The following is a 27,829-nucleotide window of genomic DNA, read 5'->3' as shown; positions in this document are numbered from 1 at the left end:
AGCAACTGGTACCATCTTGCACAAGAGTCCAAAGTGATCTTAATCCAGATGAAACCCTGTATGATCCTGGCTTCTTGAGGGGCTGCAACGAGCCTGTAACACCCACAGCCCTAAGATGGAGGGCAAAAAAAGAGGAGGAAAAAAGTAATTCTGAAGAAAGTACACGGCTGCAGGAACACAGAGAAGCAGGCATAGATAATGGCGTTTTTATTCATAACACCTTCAACTCAGACTGCAATTATTTCAGTTGTTAAAGTTTTAAATCCGGGCAGCAATCGAGGAAAAGAAAAAAACCCAAATAGTCCCTGTGTGCACCAACAATGCAGCTTCGAATAATACACAGTAAGTTTATTTCATATTAACATGAACAGTAAAAAGAGGACATTTGACAGGATTTCACTTAAGGTCCTTTTCTTTATTCCTCTATTGTGTCCTTTTTGCCAGTCTCTTGTCCCTCAAACTGTGGATACTTTGCCTCAACGTCAGCCCAGGTGAGATAACCGTTGGCCAGGTCACGGATGATGGCAGGGAGTTCAGAGATCTGCAGGCAAAGCCACAAAGACATAAGAAACACCAAGTCAACAAAATCAAGCTGCTCTGTTGGGTATTTGGGAGAATGTGGGTAGTTTTTACATCAGCAACAGAAGAGGTACAAGGCATCTTCTGGAGGATCATTTCTCGGGAGAAAACCATTAGTTATAACATCTTAAATGACAGTCTCAGTTGTCTCAGTTATCAGGGTGATCCATGAGGGAAATGCAACTGTCACTGTGGTGGGCCACAGCAAGGTTCATCCCTGGTAATGTTGTGCTAGAGTTTTGGAAGGGAAAAAAATTCAACACACACAACCAAAAGGTGCTGTAAGCCAGGATTTAGCCAAGCCTTATCTACTGTAAGACCAGCATAGAATAAGCTGCCAATCTTTTCCTCGCTCCCCACAGCCCACTGTCATGGTGTAAAGTATGGGCCAGAAACCAGAAAATTTGCAAGAATTGAAGGAAAACAAAGTCTCATCTCTGGTGCTGGGCAGTGAGAGCTCACCCAGGTGGATACAGAGAGAGGTAGGTGCCCTGAGGAACTGGCACTGAGCCAAACACCCTGCCAGCTCAGCAGCCCCAGGTGCTTCTGTACAGAGCAAACTACAACTTAGCCTCACAGGTGAGCACCACCTCCTCCTCCTTCAGGAATCAAACTGGCCAGGGAGAGAAGGGCACCAGTGAGAGAAGAAAAACACAAAACCCTCAAGACTGCCCATCCACAGCTCTGAGCAGTTCTGCTCACAGGCAGAGACCACCACAGGGAGGTTTGTCATTCCAGTACTATGGCCACACCAGTGGAGCACACTTAGGGCAGGTGTGGCTTTTGGGGAATGGTTCATCAGCTTCTCTGATGCTGCACAGGCAACACCAGCAGGAAAGAAGTTGTAAGGCAACAAGCAAGCAAACATCTGCCTTTTGGTGCCTGTGGATTCAGAGGAGCCCTGCCTTTGAAAGCCAGACACAACCCAGCTAATGCTTCTACTCAGCAGCCTTCACTCCTTAAGAGCCACTCTAAAGAGCAGTGCAATCAGCACAAGCATGGCTTTCAGGTAAGATCAACACTTCTGCATTCAAGAAAAACAAAAGCTTCTCCTCATTTCATCAGCAGGGCCTGTATCTTCCGTCTGACCGGTGTCTCTGCCCCGGGGACTTCTCAGAGCAGCTAAATCCCCTGCAGAGCTGGAGGCAGCTCCCACAGAGCACCACTGCTGGATCAGGAACAGCAGGTAATGCCAGGAACACACCTGGCTCTGCCAGCAGCCAAACCTGCCCCCTGCCCCTCACCTCGGCGCGGATCTGGCGCATGGAGTCGCGGTCGCGCAGGGTGGCCGTGTGAGGCGTCCGGTTCACGGTGTCGAAGTCGATGGTGATCCCGAAGGCCACTCCGATCTCGTCAGTCCTGGCGTAGCGCCGGCCGATGGAGCCCGAGGAGTCATCCACCTTGTGAGAGATGCCGTTCCTGGTGAGTGCTTCAGCTGCAAGGAAGACAAGGGAGATCACCATGACTCGTTACACGCTTAGCAGGCAACAGAACCCTGGAACAGGCCTCCTGTATCCTCACGGCGCTCCCTGAAGGGAGGCTCCACGTGTCCCGGTTTCAAGCAGCATCACAGACCCTCAATTTTACTTTGACAGAATATCCAGTGTCCCAGTCTCTGTCAAGACTACGGTCCCACAACTCCGCTTTAACTCCAAACCACACCAGCCTCACGTGTGATGGGGGATGTTCAGCACAGGGAGACAAGGTCCCAGGCAGAACTGGCACCAACAGCAAAAGGCACTGTCTGACATGCAACCCCCTTTCCTTCATGTATTCCATTTTTTATGGTTCCTATCCTTCATCATGATGCCCACTACCAGTGGGCAGTTTTACAGAATGGTTGGAGGCTCAGCAGCTCTGGGACAGAGTCAGTAAATTAGCTGGCCAATAAAAGCAGAGAAAACTTTAATAACAAAAGAACATACAACCCCCCCACACACTGTTCCAGACAGCTTCTCCCAAGCAGTGGGAAAGATTTATTTTTGACACAGCAGGAAAAAAAGAAATGTCTTTTACACTGCAAACCAACACAGGAAAGCTCATGGTGTTGGGTGTTTTGAGGGAAGATGAAGAGTTTGATGGATACCCAAAGGTTATGGATACCAACCAACTCAGCTGGTGTAAGTAAACAATGTTCCCTTTGCATGTGTGAGAGCCATGGGTTCCCACCGCTATTTTATCCCTATATTTTCTCCCAATGCAATTTTCTCCCTCTCTTCCCAGTGCACATCCCCATCAGACCCACAGTGCTTAACACACTTACATAATTCCTTGACAAAAGGCATGAATTCCTGATTCTGGCTCAGAGGAAGAACGGAGCACTTGAACGGTGCCACAACAGCTGGGAAGCTGAAGAACTAAGGAAAAAGAGAAAAAGCACAAATAAATACAAGTTTAATCGTTAGGTCAGACTCTTAGGAGGTGAGAATAAGCTCTGACTGAGGCTGGAGGCAGGGTGACTGTTCCAGGGGAGTCAGTGGCCTTCTCTTAAGACATCAGCATTCAAGGCCCAGCAGTAGCAGCTCACAGCATTGAAGGACTGGTTTTCTCCAGCTGTCCTCCATCCCTCCTTATCTCCTGAAGCTAAAAGTTACTTCCCACCAAAAGAGGTCTACCAGAGCCCTCCTGAAAAAATTTAACCTTATCTGAATTACAGAAAAATGAAGGGCAGAGGGGTCTTTCCAGGAGATTTATTCTTATGCACAGTCTAAACCAAACACCCTGTTTGAGAGACTCCATGCATATGAAGCATATGCAGCTCAAACGCTTTTAGCACCCTCCACAGACACTCTCAGAAAACAAAAATGTGCCAAAAGTGAGGGAAAATAATAACTTTTTTCCTGGCAATCAGTAAGGCCTCAAAGGGACAGAAGTTATGCATATGAGACGTACCAGAATACAGAGCAGCCTACACTACACAGAAAGTAAATGGGTATTAGAAGAGCAGTTAAGTCTAATATATTTCATGAGCAGTTTGGGATTGAAAGTCAACTGTGTCCCAACTCTGGGCTCCCGAACTTCATTTCCCCCACTCATAACTGTATCACATCCTGTAGCACATGAAGGAGCACTGTTACATTTCTTTACCACAGTTTAGCAGCCAGAAACAATGAAAAAGAACTGGGGTCAGATTTCCAGCCAGCTTCCCATGGGCCACCAGCAAGGGCACAGAGCACCACATTCGGGCACTGGCTGGAAGAGGCTGGTGCTCTGGATGTAACACACACTGGCCCCTGCTACAGCAAAGCTTCAGGCCAAGGTTTTAGGGTTGCTCAGAATCAGAGAAGGTTGAATTTCACAAGGCACTGAGGAAACAGTTAGTCCATTGTCTGCCCTGCTGCATGGAACTACGATTCCAGGAAAAGCAGCAGAAAGAAAGGAAATTAAACACTGAAGAGATGCCTTTCTCTGAGCAATGGGACACTGCCAAGTGTGAATCCAGAAGGAGGAATTTCTCACCCCCTTGGCAGCAACACAGCGGGAGCTTCATGCACACACGGCCCCAGAACGCTCTGAGGGCGCATGTAAAAATGACACGTGTGCTGGCAAAAACAGCAACCCTACAGCCCACCTGGGCTCTCCCATCTCCACTGGGTATTGTGCTCTCTTATTTTAGCCCTTTCCCTGGATGCCAGGTGGTTTAAGCCGAGGCCCAGCCGCAGGAAAGCTCACCGTTCTCTGCTCGTCTCCTTCCCGGATGCGGAATGTGTGTTCAAACACTGTGTACATGATCCTTCCAATACCAAATGAGGGTTCAATTACATTTGGGACGATTTCTTCCACTGGAACACAAAATAACACACGTCATCATTAAACATGGATTTATACACAGGAAAAAAATGTGGTTACTGATGCTGTCTTTCTGCTCAGAAGTTCTGATTACATGTATCTGAGCGCATGGAAATAAAAGGTTAAACATTTCTGCTCTACATTCAGGTATTTACCTGAAATAGAGATTTGGACTTAGTCCACGTACAGAATGTATTTAGGCTGTAAAAAAAAAAACAACTCAGGACACTACCTCTGGCCCCAAGAGCAAATAACACTGCACAACTTTCATCCATGCAGATAAACCCTCTTCCACTTCACAACAGCAAAACCTCATCCAAACTGTTCACTGGGAACAGTCCCTGCTCCACACCAAGCCACACACCATGTCCAGGCGTTGTCTGGGGGTGCTGTTTGGCACAGACCAAAGCCATGCCAAACAGCCTGGATGATGGCAGGGCAATGACACCCTCCCTATTCTCCATCCCCTTGCAATGTATCATGAGGGGAAGAACAAGGATAAACTAGTTTGTGTTCACAAAACCCCTCAGCAGATGTGATGTGATGTTACTATGCACCCGTCATTCTCTCCAGTCTTTGCCACCTGTTCATCAGAGGCTTTTTCCCCCCTTCTCCCTTCTGTGTATGAAAGGAGCTCAGGGACAGCTGCCCTGTCCAGAAAGAGCAGCTCTTTACAAAAAGCTCTGATTGCTGTTGGAGAAGAAACAGGCATCAGCTGCTCCTGAAGATCAAGGGTAGGATCCAGCTCTCCAGCACTGCATCCCAACTGGCCTCCCACTCTCTGTGATGGGAGAACAGTCCTCTCAATTAAGCACCCAGCCCAGGGTGGAACTTTCACCTTGCTGAAGAGTCCTAAAGATCATCTAGTTCCAAACCCTGTCCATGGGCAGGGACATCTTCCACTAGACTAGGTTACTTCAAGCCCTGTCCAACCTGGCCTTGGACACTTCCAGGGATGGGGCAATCACTACTGCTCTGGGCAACCTGTTCAAGTGCCTCAGCACCCTCTCAGTAAAGAATTTCTAATATCTAACCTAAACCTGTCCTCCTTCAGTTTAAAGCCATTACCCCTTGTCCCATCACTCCATGCCTTTCTCCAAAGTCCATCTCCAGCTCTCTTAAGAGCCCCTTTAGGCACTGGAAGGGGCTCTCAGGCCTCCATGAAACCTTCTCTTCTCCAGGCTGAACAATCCCAGCTCTCTCAGTCTGTCTTCAGAGCAGAGGTGCTCCAGCCCTTGGAGCATCTCTGTGGCCTCCTCTGGACACACTCCAGCAGGTCCATGTCCTTTTTATATTGGGGACCCCAGAGCAGGACACAGCACAGGACGATCTTGTTTTATCTGTGCACTGACCAACCCATTTTCAAGACAAAAGAGAGGGAAACTAAGTTTTCCCTTCTGTTTGCAGACAGCAGGCAAACTGCCAAATGTTCAAATCTAAAGGAAAACCAGCAGCTGGGGTTCTACTTGCTGGCCCTCATTAACAACTCTGACTCCTTCTTTGAAGTTGTGATAAAGCAAAGCCTGGCACAGCAGTAGCATGTGCTGACTGAAAGGCATCTGGACATCTCAGTGGCTCAGCAGCTGCAAGAACAAATATATTCTGCACAAGTTGCTCTACTCCCTCCTACAAGCACTTACGTTCTCAGCCTGGGGCAGGATGATCCACTAGTTACAGTACGAGCTGGGGAAAACTCTACCTCAGTCTCCAGCTCTGTCAAAAGCTTCCCAAATGACCTTGGGTGAGGTGCTTACAGAGGTGGCTGGAAAGACAAGACTTCTTTGAGGAACTAAATGGGGGCATTTGAGAAAATTACCCTCATTTCCCATACCAGGACAAAAGCTCTGTGGAGATGCCATCACTGAGCAAAGCTGGTGTGATTATCCACTACCAGAGGAACTGACTGGACTTGTGAGCTGGCAGAGTCTGGTCAGGAGGGCAGCCTGGAGGGCTGGCAGATGCCAGGGGACCTGGCTCCAGGCAGCAGAGTGACAAGAGGAGCTCTGAGCACAGGGCTCTGCAGGGAGCCCTTCCAGCAGCCTGTCACAGCCCATGTGCTGCACCGCAGTGGACACCAAGATGAAAGCTCCCAAACCTTCCCAGATCCTCCATCACTGCAACAGCTGGTTCACAGCACCACAGGGGACCTCACAAATCCTGGAATATGCAACTGGAGCAGTGTGGCTATAATACCTCACTCAAAGTCTATTAATGGGTGACCAGACCAGGCAACAAGCTGGGAAACAGGCCCAAATCGATGGTCACTGAAATCCCACTGCTGTGTGAAAGCTTTCCAACTCAAACAGTCAGATTTCAAGGAAATCACATCTGGCATTTTTCCTGTGCTGTGATACAATATTAACAGGACAAACCCACTAATAAAGTGTATCACACTCAAAGTGTATCCTGATCTGCCTCTTATTGTTGATGATCAAACAACAAAGATACAAATTTACCATGTAATGTTTTCTGAAATCTCTTCACAGTAACCATGTCCTTTGTTAATTTAAAAGTTTTCCCTTCAGTTTCAACAGTGAATTCCCTGCAAAGGAAAGAGAGGTCACTCAAAAGCTACAACAATAAACAAACAAGTTGTATTTCCTTAATTGCATCAGTTGGTTGACTGTAAGAGTGGGATGACAGAAGCCAGGGCAAACCCCAGAGATGAAAGAAACATGTAGCACACCCATTAAAAGAAATTTGCATTAATAATAAAATTACTGCATGTACATTAAAAGCAACCATTTTCATAATCACAGTGAACTTAGTTGTGGTTAACAGCCTGAAGCAAACTCAGTTAGGAAATGGAAAACGCTCAGGATGAAGCACATACACTAAAGAGAAAAAGAGAGGAACACAAATCAGGCACTGGCTGCAGACTTTACTATCAATAAAACCAGGATATTGCTTGTAACTCATCTATTGAATCGTTTCAGTGAGATTCAGGATGGACTAAATTCACTTCCTCCCAGGTTTGATGTGTGTACACCATATCCTGCAATGGTCTCTCTGCTGCTTTTCTACACTTCCGCACTCATAGAGATGCAAATGAAATCAATCTTAGCTCAGGGAAAAAAAGAAAAATGTAAATGTTACCATTTTGGAGCGTATTCATTAATCCTACAGCTTGTACTGTTTCAGGCAGGAAATGAAGTTGATTTTTTTATTACTGCACCATTAGCTTTCTCATAACATATACAGCTGTTGACCTGCTTCAGCCAAATTTGACAACTGTAAAGACCTCTTATATTTTCAGTTCTGCGTGTGTTAGGAATGCAGGCAGCCAGGTTAAGGAAAAACCTACACAAATTCCTGCCCCAGTAAGTCAAAGGCTGCAAGAGGTCCTAAAGCAGCTCAGTGAACACTGGAGGATACTCACACAAGTTTTGGTTCTCATTTAAGTATTTTCCATTAACTGTGTTCCATTAATCACAGAATTATTTTACTCATTTTAAAATTGAAGTTTAAAACCATCTGGCAGTCCTGGTCAACTCTCAAACCAGAGCAGGGAAGCTGGTAAACACTCACCATTTCACTGAAGTCTCTCTCTCCTGGGATGATCCTGCTAAAGCTCATTCCCACACAAATAAACAAATATTTGATTTATGTGCATACACCACAATATATATTGATGGATGACCAGCAATGACTAGTGCAAGGGACAGCACCAAAACATTTCAGACGATCCACACAGCCTGCTCTCATGAGGAAGGTGGTTTCAGGAGGCTCAAATGAATCCAGCAGCACTTTAGGAACCCACAGCAGAGGCGTCAGAGGAAGGTACCACACACAAACACACAACCAGCTCACCCTTTCTCGTTGAGCAGCTGCTCCATCTCGGTGATGTAACACTCGTCACACATGGAAAGGTATTCCATCACCACCTTGGCATCCTTCTTATAAGCTTTGCCAATGGCTCCCTTATTTGCCTCAAACTGAACAACGTTGACTGTTCTGTACAAGGCAGTTAAGGAGCCTGTGAGGACAGAAAGCAGGGCCTGGTTCTTTCATTATGTCAAAGCTAATTGCTGCACAACACAAACAAATCTCCTCCTTCTCTGGATTAAGGAATTTCCCTCCAAGAGAGGAAAGGAACAATAAAAAGTACCCACAAGCTCAAATCTTTGCAGGTTACTTCCCAAAGTGATGCTGCTCTGTAGCTCCAGGTTTCCTTGCTAAAGTTACAGATGTAACTTTAATTAGAGCTGTGCAGCTCCCCAAAACATCAAATCACTTCTCACTTCAAGAGAATTTGGTTTATTCTGAAAGGATATAGGTTCTTTGAGAAGCTTCTCAGCTATAAGAGGGACTTTGGTGGCGCGGGCATGGCAGGAAAGGTCATAGCAGGAGCGATCAGCACAGCCAACGATCTCAATCCAACCCTGGAAAAACAGAATGGAGGCTTTCACCAACTCACTTTTTTGCCCACTTAACCATCAAATATGTTTATTCACCCCTAAGCCCTCCCTGCTCCCATGACTGTTTTTTCTACATAATTAGCTCTGTTACAATAAGCAGCCCTCGCTCACTAGTTGTCCCTTCATTTGAGTGATTCCATTTGTTTCCAGAGGAAACAATCAGTCATGTAACCAGTGCCTGTGTTCAGGGCCAGGTTTTCCACATGGCTTGGCAGAGCACAGCCCTGTGCCAACAGCTCAAGGCTGGGGCCAGAGCACACAGCTCTGTCACTCACATGCCACAGGCACACAGACATCATGGCCCCAGGGTGTTCCCTGCTCCCAAGCATGGAACAGACAGCAGGAAACCAGCCACATCAGAATGGCCAAAAGCCTGGCTTACAAGCTGGTAGGACACAGATCCCATGCAAGGGAAGCTCTCCTTTCAACATTTCAGCATGTCTGGCAAGGAGGAATCTCATCGCCATTCACACAGAATTGATGAAGCTTTCTAATAATTGCAGCAAATACAACCTCCCTCTGGATTTTCTAAAAGACAGTCCTGTATAAGAAAAGGCTCCTCAGCTGCTCCCCATCCACTCTGTCACATCAGTATGGACACACAGGCAACCAGATGCTGTGTGGTTTTCCAGCCTGCAGTGACATAGCAGAGTGTCAGGAAGGGTGTGTGAACAGAAGAAATCCCTGTGCTTGAAAAATTGTGGTGTTCCAGAACATCTTGAGGAATTTTTACACAAATTAAACCACTAGGGTACTACAGGTACTTCCGAGAAAACACAAAATCCAGGTTAATGTGGTTGTCCAGCCTGTCCAGAAGGGAAGGCTCCAGGGAGACCTTAGAACCCCTTCCAGTACCTAAAGGGACTACAGGAGAGTTGGAGAGGAACTTTTGACAAGGGCATGGAGTGACAGGACAAGGGGGAATAGATTCAAACTGACAGGGGGCAGGATTGGATCAGATATTAGGAAGGAATTATTCACTGTGAGGGTGGGGAGGCCCTGGCACAGGTTGCCCAGAGAAGCTGTGGCTGCCCCATCCCTGAAAGTGTCCAAGGCCAGGTTGGATGGAGCTTGGAGCAACCTGGGATAGTGGAAGGTGTCCCTGCCCATGGAAGGGGCATTGGATCTTTTAAGATCCCTTAACCCAAACCATTCTACGCAGTAACTTTATAGAATAGATTTTAAGCTACTCAGAGCAGTTCACTTCTTACTACTGAGTGCTGCAAGTTGGTATAAACATTTTTGGTAGAGTTAAGTGACAAACCAAAGTAGGGTCCAGCTCACAAGGTGATTTTGTCACACCCCTGGGATTGATGTGCTCACTTCTGGGTTAGGACACACTGCTCTGTGAGAGTTGTCCTGATCCATGACAAGGCTTGCAAAGTTTAATAATCTTATTTACGTGGTCTGGCTCACACATGTCCAGTTTTGGGCAGGCTGGGAAGAGAGGCTGTGAACTTACAGAAGTCAGCTACGGACATTCAGAGGAAGCAATTCCAGTTGTTTCTACAGGTCTTTTCTACAGGAAGACAAATCACCCATCTGAAATGCAGGAGGTTTTTTCCTAACCTTAAGTTTGGTAGAACTTCACTGGCTGCTATTCCTCTAAATAGCTGTAACAAAACATCCCTAGTGGTAAGCCTAAATCCAACCAACAATACAAGAGAATAAGCACTCAACAAGGCCTGAACCAAAAAGCTTTCAATGACTCAGCAGGAAGATGATAAAAAAGTCTTTAGGAATTTTTCTCCCAGCACCAGCTGTCTGAACTGGCAGGAGTGAACTCATTTCTCACAGCTTGGAAGAGGGAAAGGATGACCAAGCATTCAGGCAGGAAGAAATCTGCCCTGGAGTAACGCCTCTAGCAAAACAAATCCTTCCCCACTGCTGTTACAGGGGTTTAAGTCTTGGGAAAGCACTAGGACTCTGTTTCCTTTCATTCCAGATGGATTTCAACCAGTGAAACGTCCCCAGGCTACTTCAGGCTCCAGTAAAGGAGTCTGGACCTACAAAAGCAGCATGAACAGTTCATAAACTTAATGCAAGTGCACTGCAGGGAGCTGACCAGTCCCCTTAGCCCTGGATTCAGAATATTTCCACTGCACTAAGTGTGTTCAGGCCAACATGGGACTGGACAGACACATCAGACTGACAGCCCTAATTTTTAAGAAGCAAGAAATAAACCAGATCTGCACAGGGAGAGCTGTTTTCCCTTTGCCACTTACATAGGATGTTTTGGACTCTGCATCCCAGCAGTCACAGGCATAATGAGCCATCTCATTCTCCATGTGCTGTCGGAAGCGCAGCTTCTCCGGGGACACGCCGACCTTTGTAAGGAAGAGGTAGATTCTGCCAATGAAGTAACCGAGAACGGAGTTATTGATCACACCCTGGAGAGGGAAGAAGCGGGAAGAAAAGACTCACATTAATTCCTAAGGAAGCAATGCCATGATTTGTTGTGCCTCTGCAGATGACCTGACACGTTACAGACAGAACTTCTTGCCCCTGCCTGTGGTGAAGTACTGTGCCTCCCCTGAAACTACTACATCTTTTCAAATCCACCTCTTGCCACTGGCACTCTCTGAACAAACAGTTATTGTTCTCTGAGTCTGTTGAGTATTGAGACTCATCACTCACTCATCACTCACAAGTAGGTGAAGATCACCTACTTGTAAATGCCCCACTGTGTGCAGCAGTGCAGTCACTACAACAGCTGCACCCTACAGCTCAAAGCTGTAATAAAATAGGGGGGTGGTGTTCTTCTGTTTTGGTTTTTTTTTTTAGTTTTGAGGTTTTTTGGTTTGTTTAGGTTTTGGGGGGCAGTGTTTCGGTGCTTTTTTTATTTGGCTTTTTTTTTTTCATTGGGGTTTTGGCGGGCTGGGGCAGAGGGGGTTGGAAAACCTACCCATTCATAATTGGATGAATCAGGTAGTAAAACCTCAATGTGCAAGCCTTGGGGGGTCAGCAGCTGAGTACTGAGATTCCCAGTTAATGCTGGTATTAACATTCCTTGCCACAAGCTAAGAGTAGAGCTTAACCTCTAACCACTATCCCAGCACCACCCGCATCCTTTCTTTACTGGTTACAAGGGCCAGGCTTGGATCTCAGTGACACTGATTCCCTGAAGAGAACCTGCTCTTAAATCTGGGAGCAAACCCCAGCTGGCACCAACACAACAGTCTATAACCTCAGCCTTGGGAGCAATATTCCAAAGCTGCAGGTGCTTGCAAGAGGAAGGTTACCTGTTGGACAGCGTCTCCCAGCCGCATCACGTGGGCAGACTGCCCGCTGACCTGGGCCTTGGCAGAGTACAGCAGGATGTTGAGATCTGCCACGTTCTGAAACTTGGGGTGGTTTTTCTCGCTGGGATCCACAAAGTGCTCAATTTCTGCCATGGTGAATTCCCTGTGAAAACAAACAAGTGCGTGTTAAATATTTTAGCATTAGCCACAGCCTCTCACAAGCAAGTCAGTGGTTTAAGAGCTTACACAAACCCAGAGCCAGGACAATGTACAGACTGGAACATGAACCAGTCTTATCCCCCTGGATTTAGTTTCATCTTCAAATTCCTAATAAAACTTTCTGCAAAATCATCTAGATGTCTCCAGGCCGCGGTTAACATCAGGGTGAATCAGAGCAGGGAATACCACCTTTGGAAATGCTTCCAGAAGTTCTCTGGAGACTTTTTCCAGACTGCTGTGATGCTCACAGTACAAGTATTTGTTCCCTACAAGGTCAATGAAGACTAATCCACTGATTAATTCAGCAGCCTTAACTCATGTCAGAGGTGCCAAAAATAACCAGGTGAGGTGATAATTTCTTGAAGGTAATGGAACTGCTACACTCAGCAACGGTGTGCAGTCTGTTTTAAGAACTTGTCTTTAATACATCTATATTCACAGATTGATTCTGAGCCTTCTTTCTTGAAATCACTTTCCATTGAATTAGTTCATTATCAAGAACCTTTAAAAAAGCTCTAGGTAATAATTAAATGTAAATCACAGACATCAGGATCTAATTTGCTGTGACTGCACAATAACAGTCTCCAATAAATGTGCCACAAGCGTATCATTTATATTTGATTGAAAATTATTCCAGTGAGAAAAGTTCTCATTTCCAGATGTGCAAAAGAGAACAGGAGGACTGAGAAAATTCCAAAGAGTTCCCTTCATGTTAACAATGCCACTGCCTCTCACTGACATTTGTGGCACCACATTAATCCATCACCAAGTTTACAACACATACTGGCTGTGCATGGCAGCTCTTGTTCCAGATTATATGGAAGAGATTACCAATCAGAATAGTTCAGTTAAAATACAGAGATTATCCCTAACGAAACGCAACAATCACTTTTATCCAGAGATAGAACTGAAAGGAATTCTCAATAAACCTCAGCTTTCCTGATCGACTCATCTCGTGACACAAACACAGGTCCTGAGTCAGGTTACCTCACAACTTCCTCTCTGTAACAACCTGTAGAACTGCAGAATCTGCAGGACTGAGACAAGGAAATATTGCTGCAAGGCCAACCACATTTTGATTTCAGTTTAAAAGTATATTGCATGAACATAATTAAACAAGCAAAGTCCTGTAGAGAACACAGCTACCTTTAACATGATTCATTCTATGATGGGGCCAAATTCTGTCATTCAAACTGAGTTTATTTCTAATACGACAACTATTTCAGATTTTACTTCTCCCAAGCCATTACGATAGAATTCTGTACTTAAAACCTAACTAGGAGTTCCTCTGTGAACCCCAAGACTCACTAGCCACATAATCAGGATTCCTCTGGGAGAAAGCACTAAAGTGAAACAATCCTGTGCCAACACAGAAACAAAAGGGAGGTGCCATCAGCTCCCTGGTACCCTTCTGCTGAAAGAGGAAGTTTGCAGTACCTCACTCTGATAAGGCCGGAGCGGGGTGAGATTTCATTTCGGAAGGAATTTCCAATCTGGGCAGCAGCAAAAGGCAGTTTGCCTTGGTTAAACTCCAGGAGACGCTTGAAGTTGAGGAATATTCCCTGTGCAGTTTCTGGCCTCAGATAGCTGAAATGAAATGGGGGAGAGGAAAAATCAGGAAGGTAAAAGGGTGGGTGGGGAAAGCAGGGATTAAAGAAAAACACAGTTACTACCAAACTTAAAGGTGGTACTCTTTCTCTTGAGTCTTAACTCCAGACACGAAGCAATGAAGCAATAGACTGAAGGGGAGGAAAAACTCCCAGCATCAGCTGTAGCCCAAACACTGCACTCCACAGTTACTCTCAAAAGTAAACTGGATGACTTGGCTGGTTTTGAGATGCAAGCATGGAGTGGAAAAAGGGGTTTTGAATGAAATACAGTGGACAGTGACATCAAGGAGGTCACAGGGAATGCAGCCTCCCTGCCTTTCCTATGTACACCTGTGCTGCACCAGCCTTCTTACAAACATGGATTTTGGAGGCAAACCATGACTACAGCACTGAGGGGGTTCAGTGTAAGGCCCCTACAACCCCTACAGTGATTTGTGACTTCCCCAGAAAATACAACCTACACAGGCTATTTCTCATACTACACTGGAGAACACATACAACACGTAGCTTTTATCCCATTCCAGAGCACAGGCAGCAAGAATTATATTCTCTACTCTTCAGCGAAGGTTTTGGTTTTAGTTTCAGAGATCCCAGCTCAGGACAACAACCCCTACACTCTTACACATGTAAATTATGCTACCACTGGATCGCCCTGCTGAGTAACCTCATCCTCAAACAGGTACCCTGAAGTAGGTTTTCTACAGCCAAGAAGCCACTGACATCTGCAGGCCCAGTGTTAACTGGCTCTATGGAAACTACTCCAACCAGCAAGGGCACAGCTGGGATCCACGTGTTCTGGGTGCTTCAAGTACTTTCAGGATTCTGCAACAGCCTCTTGTTTCTCCTGCCTTTCACCAAGAGCACAAGGAATGATAAACTGCCAGAGAAGGCTGGGGCTGAAAGGCAAGGGAAGGTTACTAAAGAGATTTCATTTTTATTCCAAGTGATCTATAAAGCAGGGAGAGTATGATCAGAAGGAGATTAGAACCTACCCAGGCATGTTTCCTCCAGGCCCAATGGAGGTCTTGAACATTAGATTGAAAGAAACAGGAGGGGACAGATCATTCCCAGTGACAGGTGACTTCACATTGTAGTTCACAAAGAGATCTGCAAGTTCTTGCTGGCCATAATTGTCCAACTAATAGCAAAACACAAGACAATAATTTTAATTACTAGACAAGATAACAGGAATCAATAATGTCCTCTTCATTTTTTACTGAGCATGATCCACAGTTCTGAATCACCTGCTCAAAATAATATGCCTATTTAACATAAATTTTCAAGCAAGCTAAAGCTTGAGACAGTGACAAAAGAACACTTTGCACATTTGCAAATCCATTTTAGTAATAGAGGTCCAGGATTCAGTCAAAGCACAGGAAGTCTGAGCACAAGAGTGGGTGTAAAGCAGAAGAAAAGTCACTGGGACTGCACCACCACCCACCAGAAGCTTCTTTTAAACAGCTTCAGCTAAAACATGGGGAGCTCTGAGTTGGGAACAAAAAAACAGAGCAATGAGGGAGAAGAAAGCTAAAATTTCTGCAGGGCTTTGTTTGCATTAATTTCTCTTTCTTCTGCTGCATGAAACACAATATTCAAGCTATGCATCAGATGCTCTTTTAGAGCTACTCTGCATTTCATCTAAATAGAGCCAATCTACAGCTCAAGGCTTCTTGGTGAGAGATTTTCCATTTCCTCTAAAAATAACTTGGTAATGACCAGACTCTTTAACAAGTGGGATAACACCAGCCCCTTCAAGGAACCTACTTTCCCTTTACCCTGGAAATCAAGCAGTAGTAGAACCACTGATCTAATTGCAACCTAACTGCACAAGAACATGATTTCTGACATTGTTTTGTTCATGTACCAGCTTTTTCCATATGTACCTTTAAATGTAGTTCCAGTACTTCAAAGTATCTATAATGAACAGAGCAGCAATAATTTAACACTCAAGTTTAAAACCAAATGAGCTCAAAAAAAATTGTCACGATACTTCATGTATCAGAGAAACAGGATATAAAAAGAGTTTATTAATAGAGAGATTTCCCTAAAGGATGGTCAGTGTTCAGCTTTATAGTATGGAAATCCTAATGACAGCTGCTCAGTGATGCAAACCACCAGCAAAAAAAGTTTCTCTTTCTGGAAGAAAGCATTCATTCTGTGCATAGCTCTGGAAGCATTTCTCCTAGAAGTCATGAGAGCAAACATTTAAAAGAAAGTAAGAAAAACAAATGGAAAAGAAGAAAGGCAAATGTCTGTGCAGCTGCTCTGGAATGTCAGCCTGAGCACCGACTATTCTCACGGCAAACACAGGAAAGATCTGTGCAGGGTGATAGAGGAACAAATCTCAAGGGCTTCAAAGCTGAGACAACTTCAAAACACACCAATTCAGTGCTGAGCTGATTCAGAGAACCCTGACAAAACTTCTCATCCATCTCTGTTCCTTTGCATGACAATCCAGCAGTGAGGGATTGACAAAGCTAAAGGCTTTGTGCCAGGGTGTGAAGTGGAACAGAGCAGGCCAGCTCCAAAGACTGAGCTTCAGCCCTACCAATCCAACACTCAAGAGACTAATATAATAGCAATAACTCTCCAAAACAGTAGGAGGGAGATATAATTAACCAGCAAGCTCACAGCATTTATTAACAAGTAAGTTTTCAGTACTTGGGACCATGTAAAGCCCAACATGTATCTCTGAGGTCAACACTTCTGAGCATCCTCAGGAACAGAAAATGGACACTGCCTCTGGACTCGGTGCATTGCACCTCCCTTGTCACACACACCTCCCTGAAGCATCCACCTCCTTGTGCAGGCACCTACCTGTGTTAGAACATTTTCCATTTCTGCCTTTTTCTCTGCCGTGCACTTCTTGTCAGACATCAGCTTTTGCAGGTGAGCTGTAACAAAAGCAGGTCATGAGTTAATATTGAAACTCCATCAGTGACCCCACTCTAAAGCCTGACAAATCAGGAGGATCCTCCAGCACAGGTGTATCTCCACAAATTGTCTTGACAGTGTCCATTGGGGTAATTCCACTCATGTCATCAGGGCAATAGTGGTCTACAGTTCAACTGTATTGATGTGCCAGAGGGAAAGCAACAGGTCCTTATCTAGTTTCTTTCCAATATTATTTCCTTAAACCCCAGCAATGGCTTTGCAGTCCCTTTCTCCTTGTTTCCTTTCTATACAGACAGAAATTAAAGGCAATGGGTGATTCTGAGCCAGCAAGGCTAATTTTATCCCAACACACAGAGGCACATAGGGAGTTGGTACAGTGGGGTCAGACTGCATTCCACTGCACAGCACAACATCCTCTGGGAGACACAAAGGCAGGCAGTGATGCCAAGCCTTCCCACTCTTGTTTGAAAAAAGCAGTTTGACTTTTTAGTCAGTAACAGTTCAGTTTGGCAGTAACAGCAGGTGGCTGCTCAGCAGGGATGGGCTGCAGAACAGACAGGGACACGCTTGTTTATGAGGCTGTTCAGCACAGGAGGCAGAGGTTTGATGGGCTCCTTTTGAGGCTTTTTTAACTAAAAAAAAAAAAATAATTCTAAATGAGTATTATGAAAACTGCTTTAATGCCAATACAGCTTGTTCCACGTGCTTAAATTCCAAGGAAAAGGCTCAAAAACTAGAGAGCACAAACTACTTAAACAGAAAGCGGAACAATCCTCCCTCTCACAATGGAGCCATACGTGAAAAAGTTTTCAAATAGGTTTTTTATTTCTAAGACTCGTGTCATTTTTTCGTTTGTTTTTAAACAAATTTTCATCAATAATTAGAAAGAAGTGTGAGGGCTTTGCAGACCTAAGAAATGCCTGAAGTCTATTTCTAAGGTACACACGTTAGTCAGCAACTGCCGTGTAATTGACCTTTGCATGGGAAAAACATGCTCTGACTCTTTATATCATCATTAAATAATTTCTGAGTACTGAATAAAAAGCAACTGAAACTCAAGAAAGCCAAGACCAGAATACAGTAGAGAACAGTAATCTTGTTATACAGGGGGCTCTCAGCTTAAACACAGTAATCTTTTAGGGCCTGATGACACTGGATTTCACAAAAAGGGACACGACTATGTTTTCACTAGAGATCCTGGACCTCATTTAAGACACTCACAGAACTTATGGGATCTTCAGCATGGTATGATTATCTAACTACAAACACAAGTATGAAAGACTGGCTATATCCACAGGCCTTCCTTGAGGAGGATTCTCGTTTCCAATGTTTGCACACTGGAAGCCCACCCAGCCTTGGAACAAAGTCAAACCTTTCAAGAGATGATCGGCACGAAAACATTCCCCATTTTTCACATCTTTCACCATGAAGTCAGCAAACTTGTCTACATGGCCAGAAGTCCTAGAAGAGATGATACAAAAAAAAGGAACATGACAGCTGCCACCAGATAGCCCCAGGTACTGTGTGATCCCAGAGGACAGACCATTATCCTTCAAACTACACGCTCAAACTGCAGGCTCACTCCTGCTTCAGATGAAAGAGTCACGTTAAAGAGCACCATCCCACAGAAAATCTGATCTGTGAGAAGTATCAATACACCTAAATCTTAAATCTTAAGATGACACTTAGTGCCTTTAGGAACTGCACTGTGATCAAAACAAGACAGCTGCAGTTGTGAGGAGCAACCAGTAATTCAGGTAGACAGATTCCCAGTATTTTAAACCAGGGATTCATGAAAGCTTCTGCCTGTTACACCACAACCCACACAAAGCAGCACAATTGGCTCAGGTCTGAGTTCAAAAGTTCCTGATATATTTAGCAAACCTGTGGTGGTCTTAGTGGAGACACGTAGGTGAAAGGGTCCAGAGTCAGAACTCTGTTCTCACCCTGGAAAGATGGTCCCTCTACCTGGTCTGTGGATAAAGAGAGGCCTTTGATCCCCAGGGCTACAGAAGCATCATCTGCCTTCAGAGCTCAGTTAACACACTGAATGGGGTCACCCCTTCACAGAGGAGGGAAGGATGGTCAGGCCACTGTCCTAAACTAGGACACAGGTGCCCCAGGTTTAGGCAAGCCACCTAATCCATTTTTCTGTCTTCTTCAACTCTTAGAAAAAAGGAATAATGACAATTGCTTACCTAATGGGACCGCTAGGAGACATTGTCAGACATGAGTACTGCTGTTTCCCCTGATTTATGGAACAACAGCTTCTCACACTGAGCTGTGCACTGGGATCTAATTATTTTGCACTGCAGCAAGGTATGAAATTGGGTGACCCAATCTCAAGATCCCTGTGGGTAATTTTACTGAATTTTACATAGTAAAAAGCAACTATGACCAGAAAAGACATGCTGGAGGGAAAAAGACCCGTATTTACTTCAGAACTGGCTCTGGTGTGAGCATGGTGCAGTCAATCTCCAGGATCTGCTCTTCCTGAATAAAGTGATGTCTCCATGCTTGGATGATGTTGTTCTTCAAAGCACACCCAACAGGCCCAAAGTCATACAGACCACTGACACCTGCAAAGAGAAAGAGGGGAAAAAGTGTGGTTGGTGTAAGACTGTATGAACCTGCACTGTTTGGAGCAGGTGTCCTCCCTCCTCAGTGTTTCCATCCTGTTCTGAGCAACTCAGCTTCCCTGTGCTGAGCAGACTATGGGATGTGGTTCACTGCAGAGAGCTCCTTCTATCCAGACCCATGGCATAAAGGCTGAAAATAAACTCTATGAAGCACCCACAGACCACCCTGTACACAAACCAGCCCAGTTCAGCTGCACAGCACTGGGGTGGCAGAAGCTGCAACTGATAAATATCTGCAACCAACAACTCTAAAATCCACACTCCCTCCACCAGTGGATTATATTTTGTGAAGAGTTTTGTGGGAGCAAGCTCTCTGAAGGAGGAATCTGAATACAGAAGTAGTGATCATGCACAAGCCAAAGCAATATGTTATTGTCAGTAATAACACACATCTGTCAATCAGCAGTTTAGCCACAAAGCAAAAAAAAAAAAAAAAAGGGAACAGAAAAAGCCAATAAAACAACCCAGAATGTTTATTTTAGTATCTTAGGTGAAAGAGCAATAACCATCCAGGCATTGTGCTGCCCCCTGAGATGCTCCTATCAGCCATCTGAAGAGATTTAACAGCCACATTTATTCACCTGTGCCATAAAGTTCATTGACAAAGGTCACTAGGGTAACAGGTTCTAAAGGTCACAGTGGATTTGAGCATTATTGATCACCATGTGGGCCATTCACTTAAGAGCTGGACTTGATGAGCCTTGTGGGGCCCTTCCAACTCAGAATATTCTGTCAGTCTGTGATTATCTTGCCAGGAAAAGCTCAAATAGACAAGAATGTTTGAAGAAATAAGCTGATCACCCCCTTAAATGCCAAAACACCCTATCCCTCTGCAAAGACACCACCTACTACAATGAAATGCTCAGAACATGCACCCTGAAGTCCACTCATTTACATTCAGAAAGGAAAAGACAAAATTTCAGCCCAAAGACTTCGGAAAGGGGGAACTTTTGAAAGGCTTACAGACTCAAACCAGAAAGTTAAAGCCAACCTTAAAAAAAAAAAATTCTTTTATGTTGCATTAATATAACACTGCACGAGTACAGCATTTCATCCAGCCAGAAAGACCAGAACATCAGCCCAAGGGGAATAAAATGTAAAATTCTTCAAACCCATACCTCCATAAATAGAAAAGGCTTGATCATAGAAAAACCTCCTTTTCAGAGTGTCTTCCATCTTAACTCTGTCCACGATGTCATCTTTGGGCTGTAGGGCCAGTTCCTGTAAGCCAAGCAAACCAAAATCAGTGAGTAGCTCCTGTTTCTGGCAGGACAAACTCCCTGGAAATCCTCTCCACTCGCCACTATGACTCAAAAGTCTGTAAAGACCATTTTGAAGCAGAGGTATCCTGCCAACATGCTCATTTTCCAAGGAGGAATGGTCCCACTGGGATTCAAGTGCTCACTTATGAACATCATTGTCTGAATGCAGCACTTCAGACACTCGAGGTGGACTCATGACCTAACTTTCAGACAGCTAAGCCCGGGCTAGTTATCCTCAGCTTTCTTCACAATCACTGCAAAGAAATGCCAATTTCCAAAGCAATTCTTCTGACCTATTTCCCTCGCCTGACTATAAAAAGAGCTTCAAGCCACCAGCTCAGGCTACACACATCTAACTCTTGGCATATATGAATCTTTCAGTAAAGTGCTCCTCACATGAAAGAATTTTGACTATGGAGATTACAAGCACCCTCACTGCTGTGCTCTGACAAAGGGGTGTATTTAGGTACTTGTACAGGGAATATCTATTTGCAAAATGTAAATATATTTCATAAATATGCCCCCCTGCACTCAGAAAATTTAGTTACAGAGTGCCTTATTGCCCTGACTAGGTACTTTGAAAATGTTTTACAGCAGACTCACTGTTTTATCTGAAAAATTAAATGATTTTTGCAAATTTATGAGTGAGGTCAGCAAACCTGAAAGATTTTCTTCAAGGAAGGTGTTTTGATAATTTAAAGCACAGTTAAGGCAAGAAGTTCAATAAATTCAGATCATCTTAAGTGTCTCACAACATCATTTTGAACAGCTCTTTGGTAACTAAAAGTATTGTATGTCCATTTATTTCAAACTTTTTTTAACATCTTCAAAGACAAACAAGCGTGGTCTAATTTTAAAGCACTGTACCTCTTCTGCTCCCATGGATAAGCAGAAGCCAAGGAATAACTTTGTATGAGAGACAGGAAGAGTCAAAGACAGACAGAGAACACACGTGACAGCAAGTACCAGAGCAGGATCTGGATGGGAATCCACCTGGCAGACTCTGCCTAAAAGCAGAGCATCCCATTTGGGTGACCAGGGTTTCCTAACACACAGGATGGTTTTTTCCCAGAGAGGGACAGAAGGAGAGCAGCAGTGACACAGCCCAGTTCTGAACTGGCAGGGAGGAATGGCAGCAGCACAGCAGTAACTGGAGCAGGTATGGAATTTTGCAGACCCCTTCTACTACCTAAAGAGAATAGTTCCCGAACTGTGCAGATGTCAGAGAAGCATGTGTTTATAAACATAAATGTATTCATAAATAGAAGGCAGAAGTGCCTGTGTTAGCCTTCAAGGGGAAGAAAGACCCTGTATGAGAGCAGAATCATCTACTGACTTATGGTTTCAGGACATAAACCAAGGAATTTTAAACACTTAACTGCTCTGCCCTGCTCAAAGATTCAGATTCAGAGCTGTTCTGCTGTCTTTAAGTAGGAATCACAGGGACTGAAAACCACCAGCAGCTGCTAAAGCAAACACTCACAGTGCTGCCTCTCCCAAAAGGTGCAAGTGACTGTGCTGCCTTGCTGGGAACACCATCAGGAGGGACACACTCCCATCCTGGAGTGCTGCACTCACAAGGGCAGATGCTGCCTTTGCAAGGTCACTCCTGCACTGCCAGCCCTCACAAATTGTGTAAGTGCTGAGCACACCTCCACACTGCACCCTGCATTGCCCCAACACAAAGGTGGGGCTCTCAGGGATCCCAGGACTCCCAACCTGCCTGGCTACATCTCTCCAAGTTCTGAGGGTTGGGAAACAAAACTGGAAAAACACTTAGATACTGTTTACTCCAGGATGACCTGGCTGTCAGTGCAATCGTTTCAGAGCACAGGTCTATGATGAGTACTAAGTAAAAATGACATTTGCTTGGGTTAAATGTGTGCAAACAGGCAGCCACAACCCCAGACCTGGCAGAGAGCAGCACCTGTTCGTGTCATATGACCCTGTAGGGCAAACAGGGTCACTTCAGGTGCACTCACATTCTCACAGTAAGGCAGCTTGTAAGCAGCGGTGCATTTATTTATTAATTTGTTCATTTTTAAGAGTACCACCAAAGCACAGCTACAATCATTTTGATATGAAATACAAATCAGTTTCCTGGGTGAATCTGCACACCTGACTGTTTTTCAGCTTCAAGAGTTTCTTTTTGTTGTTTCAGTCTGGAAAGGGAAGGAAAGCTCACAGGATAAAGAAGTGCATTTTACTTGTTTATTGATATAGAGGCAAAACAAACTTCAAGTTCCACCATCTCATTTGCATGAACACTTTTCAGAGCACAACTGCATTTAAAAAAGGGGACACAATTTCAATCCACCCCTCTCTTTAAGGCTGAGGAAAGCCATGGGCTACTTGAAATGCCTCCACAAACTTTGTTTAAACTGCATCAAAGGAAATTATTTCTAAATAAACACGTTCCACGCCAGTCTGGGAATTTCAGTGCTGCACAAAGAATCTGAAGACAGAAACTCACTACAGTGAACAGCACATGCTCTCACTGGGCACAAAAAAAATCTATACAGCAAACAAAGACTAGTGACATATACACTCAAGTTCAGCTTTGATTACAGACCACCTCAATATGAACTCATATTTATTTGTTTGCACGCTGACTTAATGCTAAAAGAAAGTAGTGCAAGAGATAGAGAATGAAATTGCCACAAAGTTGGAAACCTGCAAACTACTTCAGAAGTGTTTTAAACAGTCTACCCTACTGAAACTGTTTAGCCCAAACCAATCCTGCGAAAGAGAAGTAAGTAGAGATTTCAAGGCTTTTCAGACAAGGTTGGGGGACTGAAAATTTCATTTCCAGACTCACCTTTGCTTCTAGAACCCTCTTCCGAGCTTTGAGCTCTGCTACAGCTCTGTCTATATCCACCTGGGGAGCTTTCTCTTCCTTCAGCTTCCTTACCAGCTCTCCCTAGAAAGAGACAAAGAACCATGTATAGATTCATTCTTTGAAGACCTCTCCTTCTTCCAGCTCCCCTGGTAATCCAAAAGGAGGGTTTTGTCCGGCCTTCCCACTCTCCACACAGGTCTCCAGAGGCTGCAAGTGAGAAACACTTAAGCATTTGAGAGTTCGCAGAAGTAAACATCACTAGAGAAATTCAACCACCCCCCACTATTGTGAAATCCCAGATCTGCTATTAAACCTCAGTGTGTAAATATACTCCTCTGTGTACAGCGGATTTCCACAAATTCATGATTTATGTCTTTGAGGATGCACTAAGTGGATTCTCAGATGGTGAGCACAGGCTTTGTGCTCTCCCACTCAGTAACAAGGCTTCTCTTCCTTCTACCCCTTCCTTTTTCTTCAAGACTTATGACCATTTCAGCCTTCTTTTTCTCTGTCCTGTCTGATCGAAACAGAGCAGTAAGGACACAAATTTTCAGAAGGTCTCCCAGAAGACAGACACTCTTAGCCTAATGTCTGAGCAAAGAAGGCACTGCATGATCTATAAAAACTATTATTTTTAAAACCTGTTCACTAACTTTGAGAGAGAACAAAGTCAACAAAAAATAAAAATACCCTTGGAAAGAAAAGAAAACAAAACCTAAATATTTCAGAGCAGCAAAACCCTGCAGTGGGCTTACACCAAGATCTTGTCGTGAGTCAAACCACCATCACCTTGTTACAGTTCCACAAAGGTCTCTCTGCCCTGTGGGATGATTCTCCCCTTTCATCCCAGGGAAGTGCTCAACCCCTATACACCCAACACCATTCTTTTCTGAGCATGATCCTCAGCAGTCATGCCCAGCTTGTCACTGAACCCGGAGATAAATGAATTAAAAGTCTTCCTTTGAGTCCACTCTTCATCACCAAAACCAAGATCTATATTGAATTACTGGGAAGGACAAAGGAGCTGGAGGAAAAAGCACAGATATGTCAAGTGGGATGTTCTAAAAATGGGATGCTCCAAGTTCAGCATTTTTCTTGCATCTTGCACTTCTCCACTGAACATGACGGAAAAAGGAAAAAAAAAACCACTATCCATAGTGATTACAATATTCCCGTAATACCAGCTTTTTCCTAAATTCTGAGCTTTCCTGACATTAATATTACAGGTAACCTAGAAAGTAAAGAGAAGAGAATATACTGATTGCCATTCTGTAATCAGATTAGAGAAACTAAAAGTACTTCAGAGACTGAGGGGTTCAAAGGCTAATTTTATTAATAAAAGAAGGAAGTCTCCGAGCACTGCATTAAAACAAACACACTCAAAGAGAAGGAGCAAAAATAAGAATCCTGTCAGGCTCCTTAACCCCGTGAGCTACAAGAACAGAACAAATCTGCTGTTTCCTTCCTGTTAACTACTTGTACCCTAACGTGAAAGTTTCACTCTGGGGCTCAGGACTCCAACTGCCATTCCTGGGTAACGTGGCAGAGGGAGGGATCTGATCTGGGGTTTTGGTTTTGTTGTTGTTTTTTTTTTTTCTTTTAAAGTAGTAAGTCCAAATTGCCTTTGTTGAGCCAGGGGGTCGGCAGCAGAAAAACATCAAGGCAGCAGCAAAGCAGCTACTGCTGAGTCAACAGAGCCCTCACCCTGCTCACTGCTGAGCATCCAAAAGCAGCACACAGCAACTCTTTGTCCTGACCTATAAGTAAGACACACTCAGACATACGCAAGGAGGAGGGAAAAAAAAAAAAACAACACAACTGAGGCAAATAATTACGTTTGCTGACAGGACTTGGTCTAATTAAAGCTCCGATCCCGAGCCCAGCCCAGAGGAGGAGTGCACAGCAGCACTCGATGTGGCAAATTTTGCTGCAGCTTTGTCCCACAGACCAGCAAAGCAGAGAAGGGATCCACCCCTGGATCACGGCAGCTTATTGCATCAGGCACTGCTGCAGGAAGATACGCTGCTCACTCTCCATAGGCTGAGAGTCCCTTAGGTTTAATTAAACTCCTTCTCCTGGAGCTGACAGACACAGCCTCCCGCATGGAGAGGTATCAACTACCCCCAATCTTTGTTACTCCCTCTCCCTCCCCTCTTGGGCAAACATCTCAGGGAATTACTACAGTCAGTTGTACAACACAATATGGGCAGCCCCAGCTACACAAATTTACCCACAAACCTTCCCTTGGCACCCCCACACTCCAGTTTCAATCCCAGAAAAGAAGGGGTGCCTCGATACTTTAAAGGCAAATGACAGCACCCAGGATTTTAACTAAATAAATTGGCTGGTTCTAGAGATCATTGCTTTATTTACAAGCTCCCTTGCCAAGGCATTATGCTGTACAGTGATTCATAATAAAAACTCACTGAAGTGCTGGCATAATTAGAGGGCCATAAATCCACTCATTTAATGGGAAAACACACGCACAAATCCACGGATACAAGGGACACACACGTAGCTATGCGTGCAGCTAAGGAGAATAATATGGATTCAGCCACTTAAAGGAGGCACATGGGGAATACACGGGCACAGGTAAAGAAGGGAGGAAGGGGAACTCCACAAGCTCCACTGCCATTAGTGTCACAGAAAGGGTACCAAGATTTACTCAGGAAATTGAAAGACGACCAAATCTTTCACAGGTAAGAGGGATGCTAAAGATGGGAGACGGGAAGAGAACGTGATGCAGCCCCGGCTAAAAGGAGACAGCACCTACCTAGACAAACGAGAATGATGAAATGGAAAATATGCAAAGGAATTAACCTCCCTTACTGCATCGGGCAAATATGCAACTCTAAAGAACGTCATTTGCCTCCGAAAACCCGACAGAAACTCAGCTCCAAGGGGCATACCGCCGTGTGACACCCCCCCCCAAGGGGATGCGGAAACATATGGGGGCTGTTCCACACAGAGAAGGGCTGTAAACCAGGACACGGCGAGCGCTGGCTCGGGCACAGCGGGCACAGCCAGCCCGGGAGGGGACACCCAGGTGGGCTGAGCACAGAGCCAGCTCAGCCGGGCAGACCCAGCTCAGCCGGGCAGACCCAGCTCTGCGGGGAGGGGGAAAGGACCGGCCGGGGGGACCCGAACACGACGCCCCCGCATCGCCGACCGCCGGGGCTGAGCGGGGAACCCTCACCCGCGACCAGCGCTGGACAGAGACCCCGGGGACACCCCCTGGACCCCTCCCGGACAGAGACCCCGCGCACACCCGTGGGGACCGCCCAGCCCCCCGCAGTGCCCGGTGTGGGGAGAGGGGGTGAGCTCAGGGCTGCGCCGCGACCCCTCGGCAGGGCGGGCAAACCGCGGGGTGCGGGGGACACACGGGGGGCACCTCCCGCAGCCCCGCCCGGCGCCCCTCGGCCGGGCCGCGTTACCTGCTGCCGCACCGCGGTCCGGAGCGGCGCCAGCAGCGCCTCGGCCTGCGGGCCGTCCATGGCGGGGGCGGCGGAGCGGAGCGGGCGGGCGAGGCGGCGCAGCAGGGCGGGCAGGGCGCTACCGAGAAGCGGCATGAGCGGGAGGAGGAGGCGGGGGGGGAGGAGGAGGAGGAGGAGCCGGGGCGGCGGCGCCCGCCCCCCGCATGATGAAATCGGGGCCGGGGTAAAGCGCGGCCGGGCTCCCGGCGCGGCACTTTCCGCACGGGCCCGCGCCCGCAGATTCGGCACGGGAAGGGATGAGGTGGGATGGGATGGGATGGGAAGGGATAGAAGGAAGGGCCGGGCGGGCGGCAGGGGGAGCACGCGCGCGCGTACGCGGGGCGGGGACGCGCACGGGAGCCCCGGGAGCGCTGCGCCCCCGCGCGGCGGGAGCGCGGAACGGCGGGAGCGCGGAACGGCGGGAGCGCGGAGCGGCGGGAGCGCGGAGCGGCGGGAGCGCGGAGCGGCGGGAGCGCGGAGCGGCGGGAGCGCGGAGCGGCGGGAGCTGCTCCATCCGCACCCCGCCACCCCCTCGGGGAACACACGGCACCCCCCAAAAGTGTGGCTGTACCGGGGAGGGAAGCACCCCATTGTCCCATTGTGAGATTCCCCCTGACCGACACAAGGATCTGTGCGTGCTGGGGAGCGCTGCAACCCTCGCGGTGCGAGAGAGGAACGGCGGGAGCTGCTCCATCCACCCCTCCTCCCCTCTCAGGGGACACACGGCATCCCCCAAAAAGTGTGGCTGTACCTGGGCAGGGGCACCACACAGTCCCTGAGCATCCCCCCAGCCCTCACAAGGGTTTATGTGTGGTGGGGAGCACTGCAACACTTGTGGTGTGTGGGGGGCAGGCTGGTACCTCT

General features: G+C 46.1%; 1 protein-coding gene across 1 annotated transcript; it reads right to left on the bottom strand.

The window, feature by feature from the left end:
• Positions 1-192: 192 nt before the first annotated feature.
• GARS1 (glycyl-tRNA synthetase 1) lies at positions 193-27,103 on the bottom strand. The gene is made up of 17 exons (XM_064639263.1): positions 26,927-27,103; positions 23,472-23,573; positions 20,510-20,612; positions 19,190-19,331; positions 18,125-18,213; positions 16,675-16,751; positions 14,850-14,995; positions 13,685-13,834; positions 12,029-12,191; positions 11,012-11,176; positions 8,638-8,750; positions 8,179-8,319; positions 6,825-6,910; positions 4,252-4,361; positions 2,843-2,936; positions 1,824-2,014; positions 193-541 (listed from the first exon to the last, which is right to left on the bottom strand). Exons 1-17 carry the CDS (start codon positions 27,059-27,061, stop codon positions 416-418), a joined length of 2,133 nt encoding a protein of 710 aa, XP_064495333.1. The 5' UTR covers positions 27,062-27,103; the 3' UTR covers positions 193-415.
• Between the last annotated feature and the right edge of the window lie 726 nt (positions 27,104-27,829).

The sequence above is a fragment of the Pseudopipra pipra genome, chromosome 1, assembly GCF_036250125.1.
Source record: "Pseudopipra pipra isolate bDixPip1 chromosome 1, bDixPip1.hap1, whole genome shotgun sequence".
In the NCBI taxonomy this organism is placed as follows: Eukaryota; Metazoa; Chordata; class Aves; order Passeriformes; family Pipridae; genus Pseudopipra; species Pseudopipra pipra.
This window is presented reverse-complemented; position numbering and strand designations above follow the sequence as displayed.

Coding starts and splice junctions, on each gene's coding strand:
- GARS1 (XM_064639263.1), bottom strand. CDS start 27,061: ATGCCGCTTCTCGGTAGCGCCCTGCCCGCCCTGCTGCGCCGCCTCGCC. Junction 23,574..26,926: donor GGACCGCGGTGCGGCAGCAG/GTAACGCGGCCC, acceptor GTCTCTTTCTAG/GGAGAGCTGGTAAGGAAGCT. Junction 6,911..8,178: donor CAGCTGCTCAACGAGAAAGG/GTGAGCTGGTTG, acceptor TTTCCTTTGCAG/GGAATTCACTGTTGAAACTG.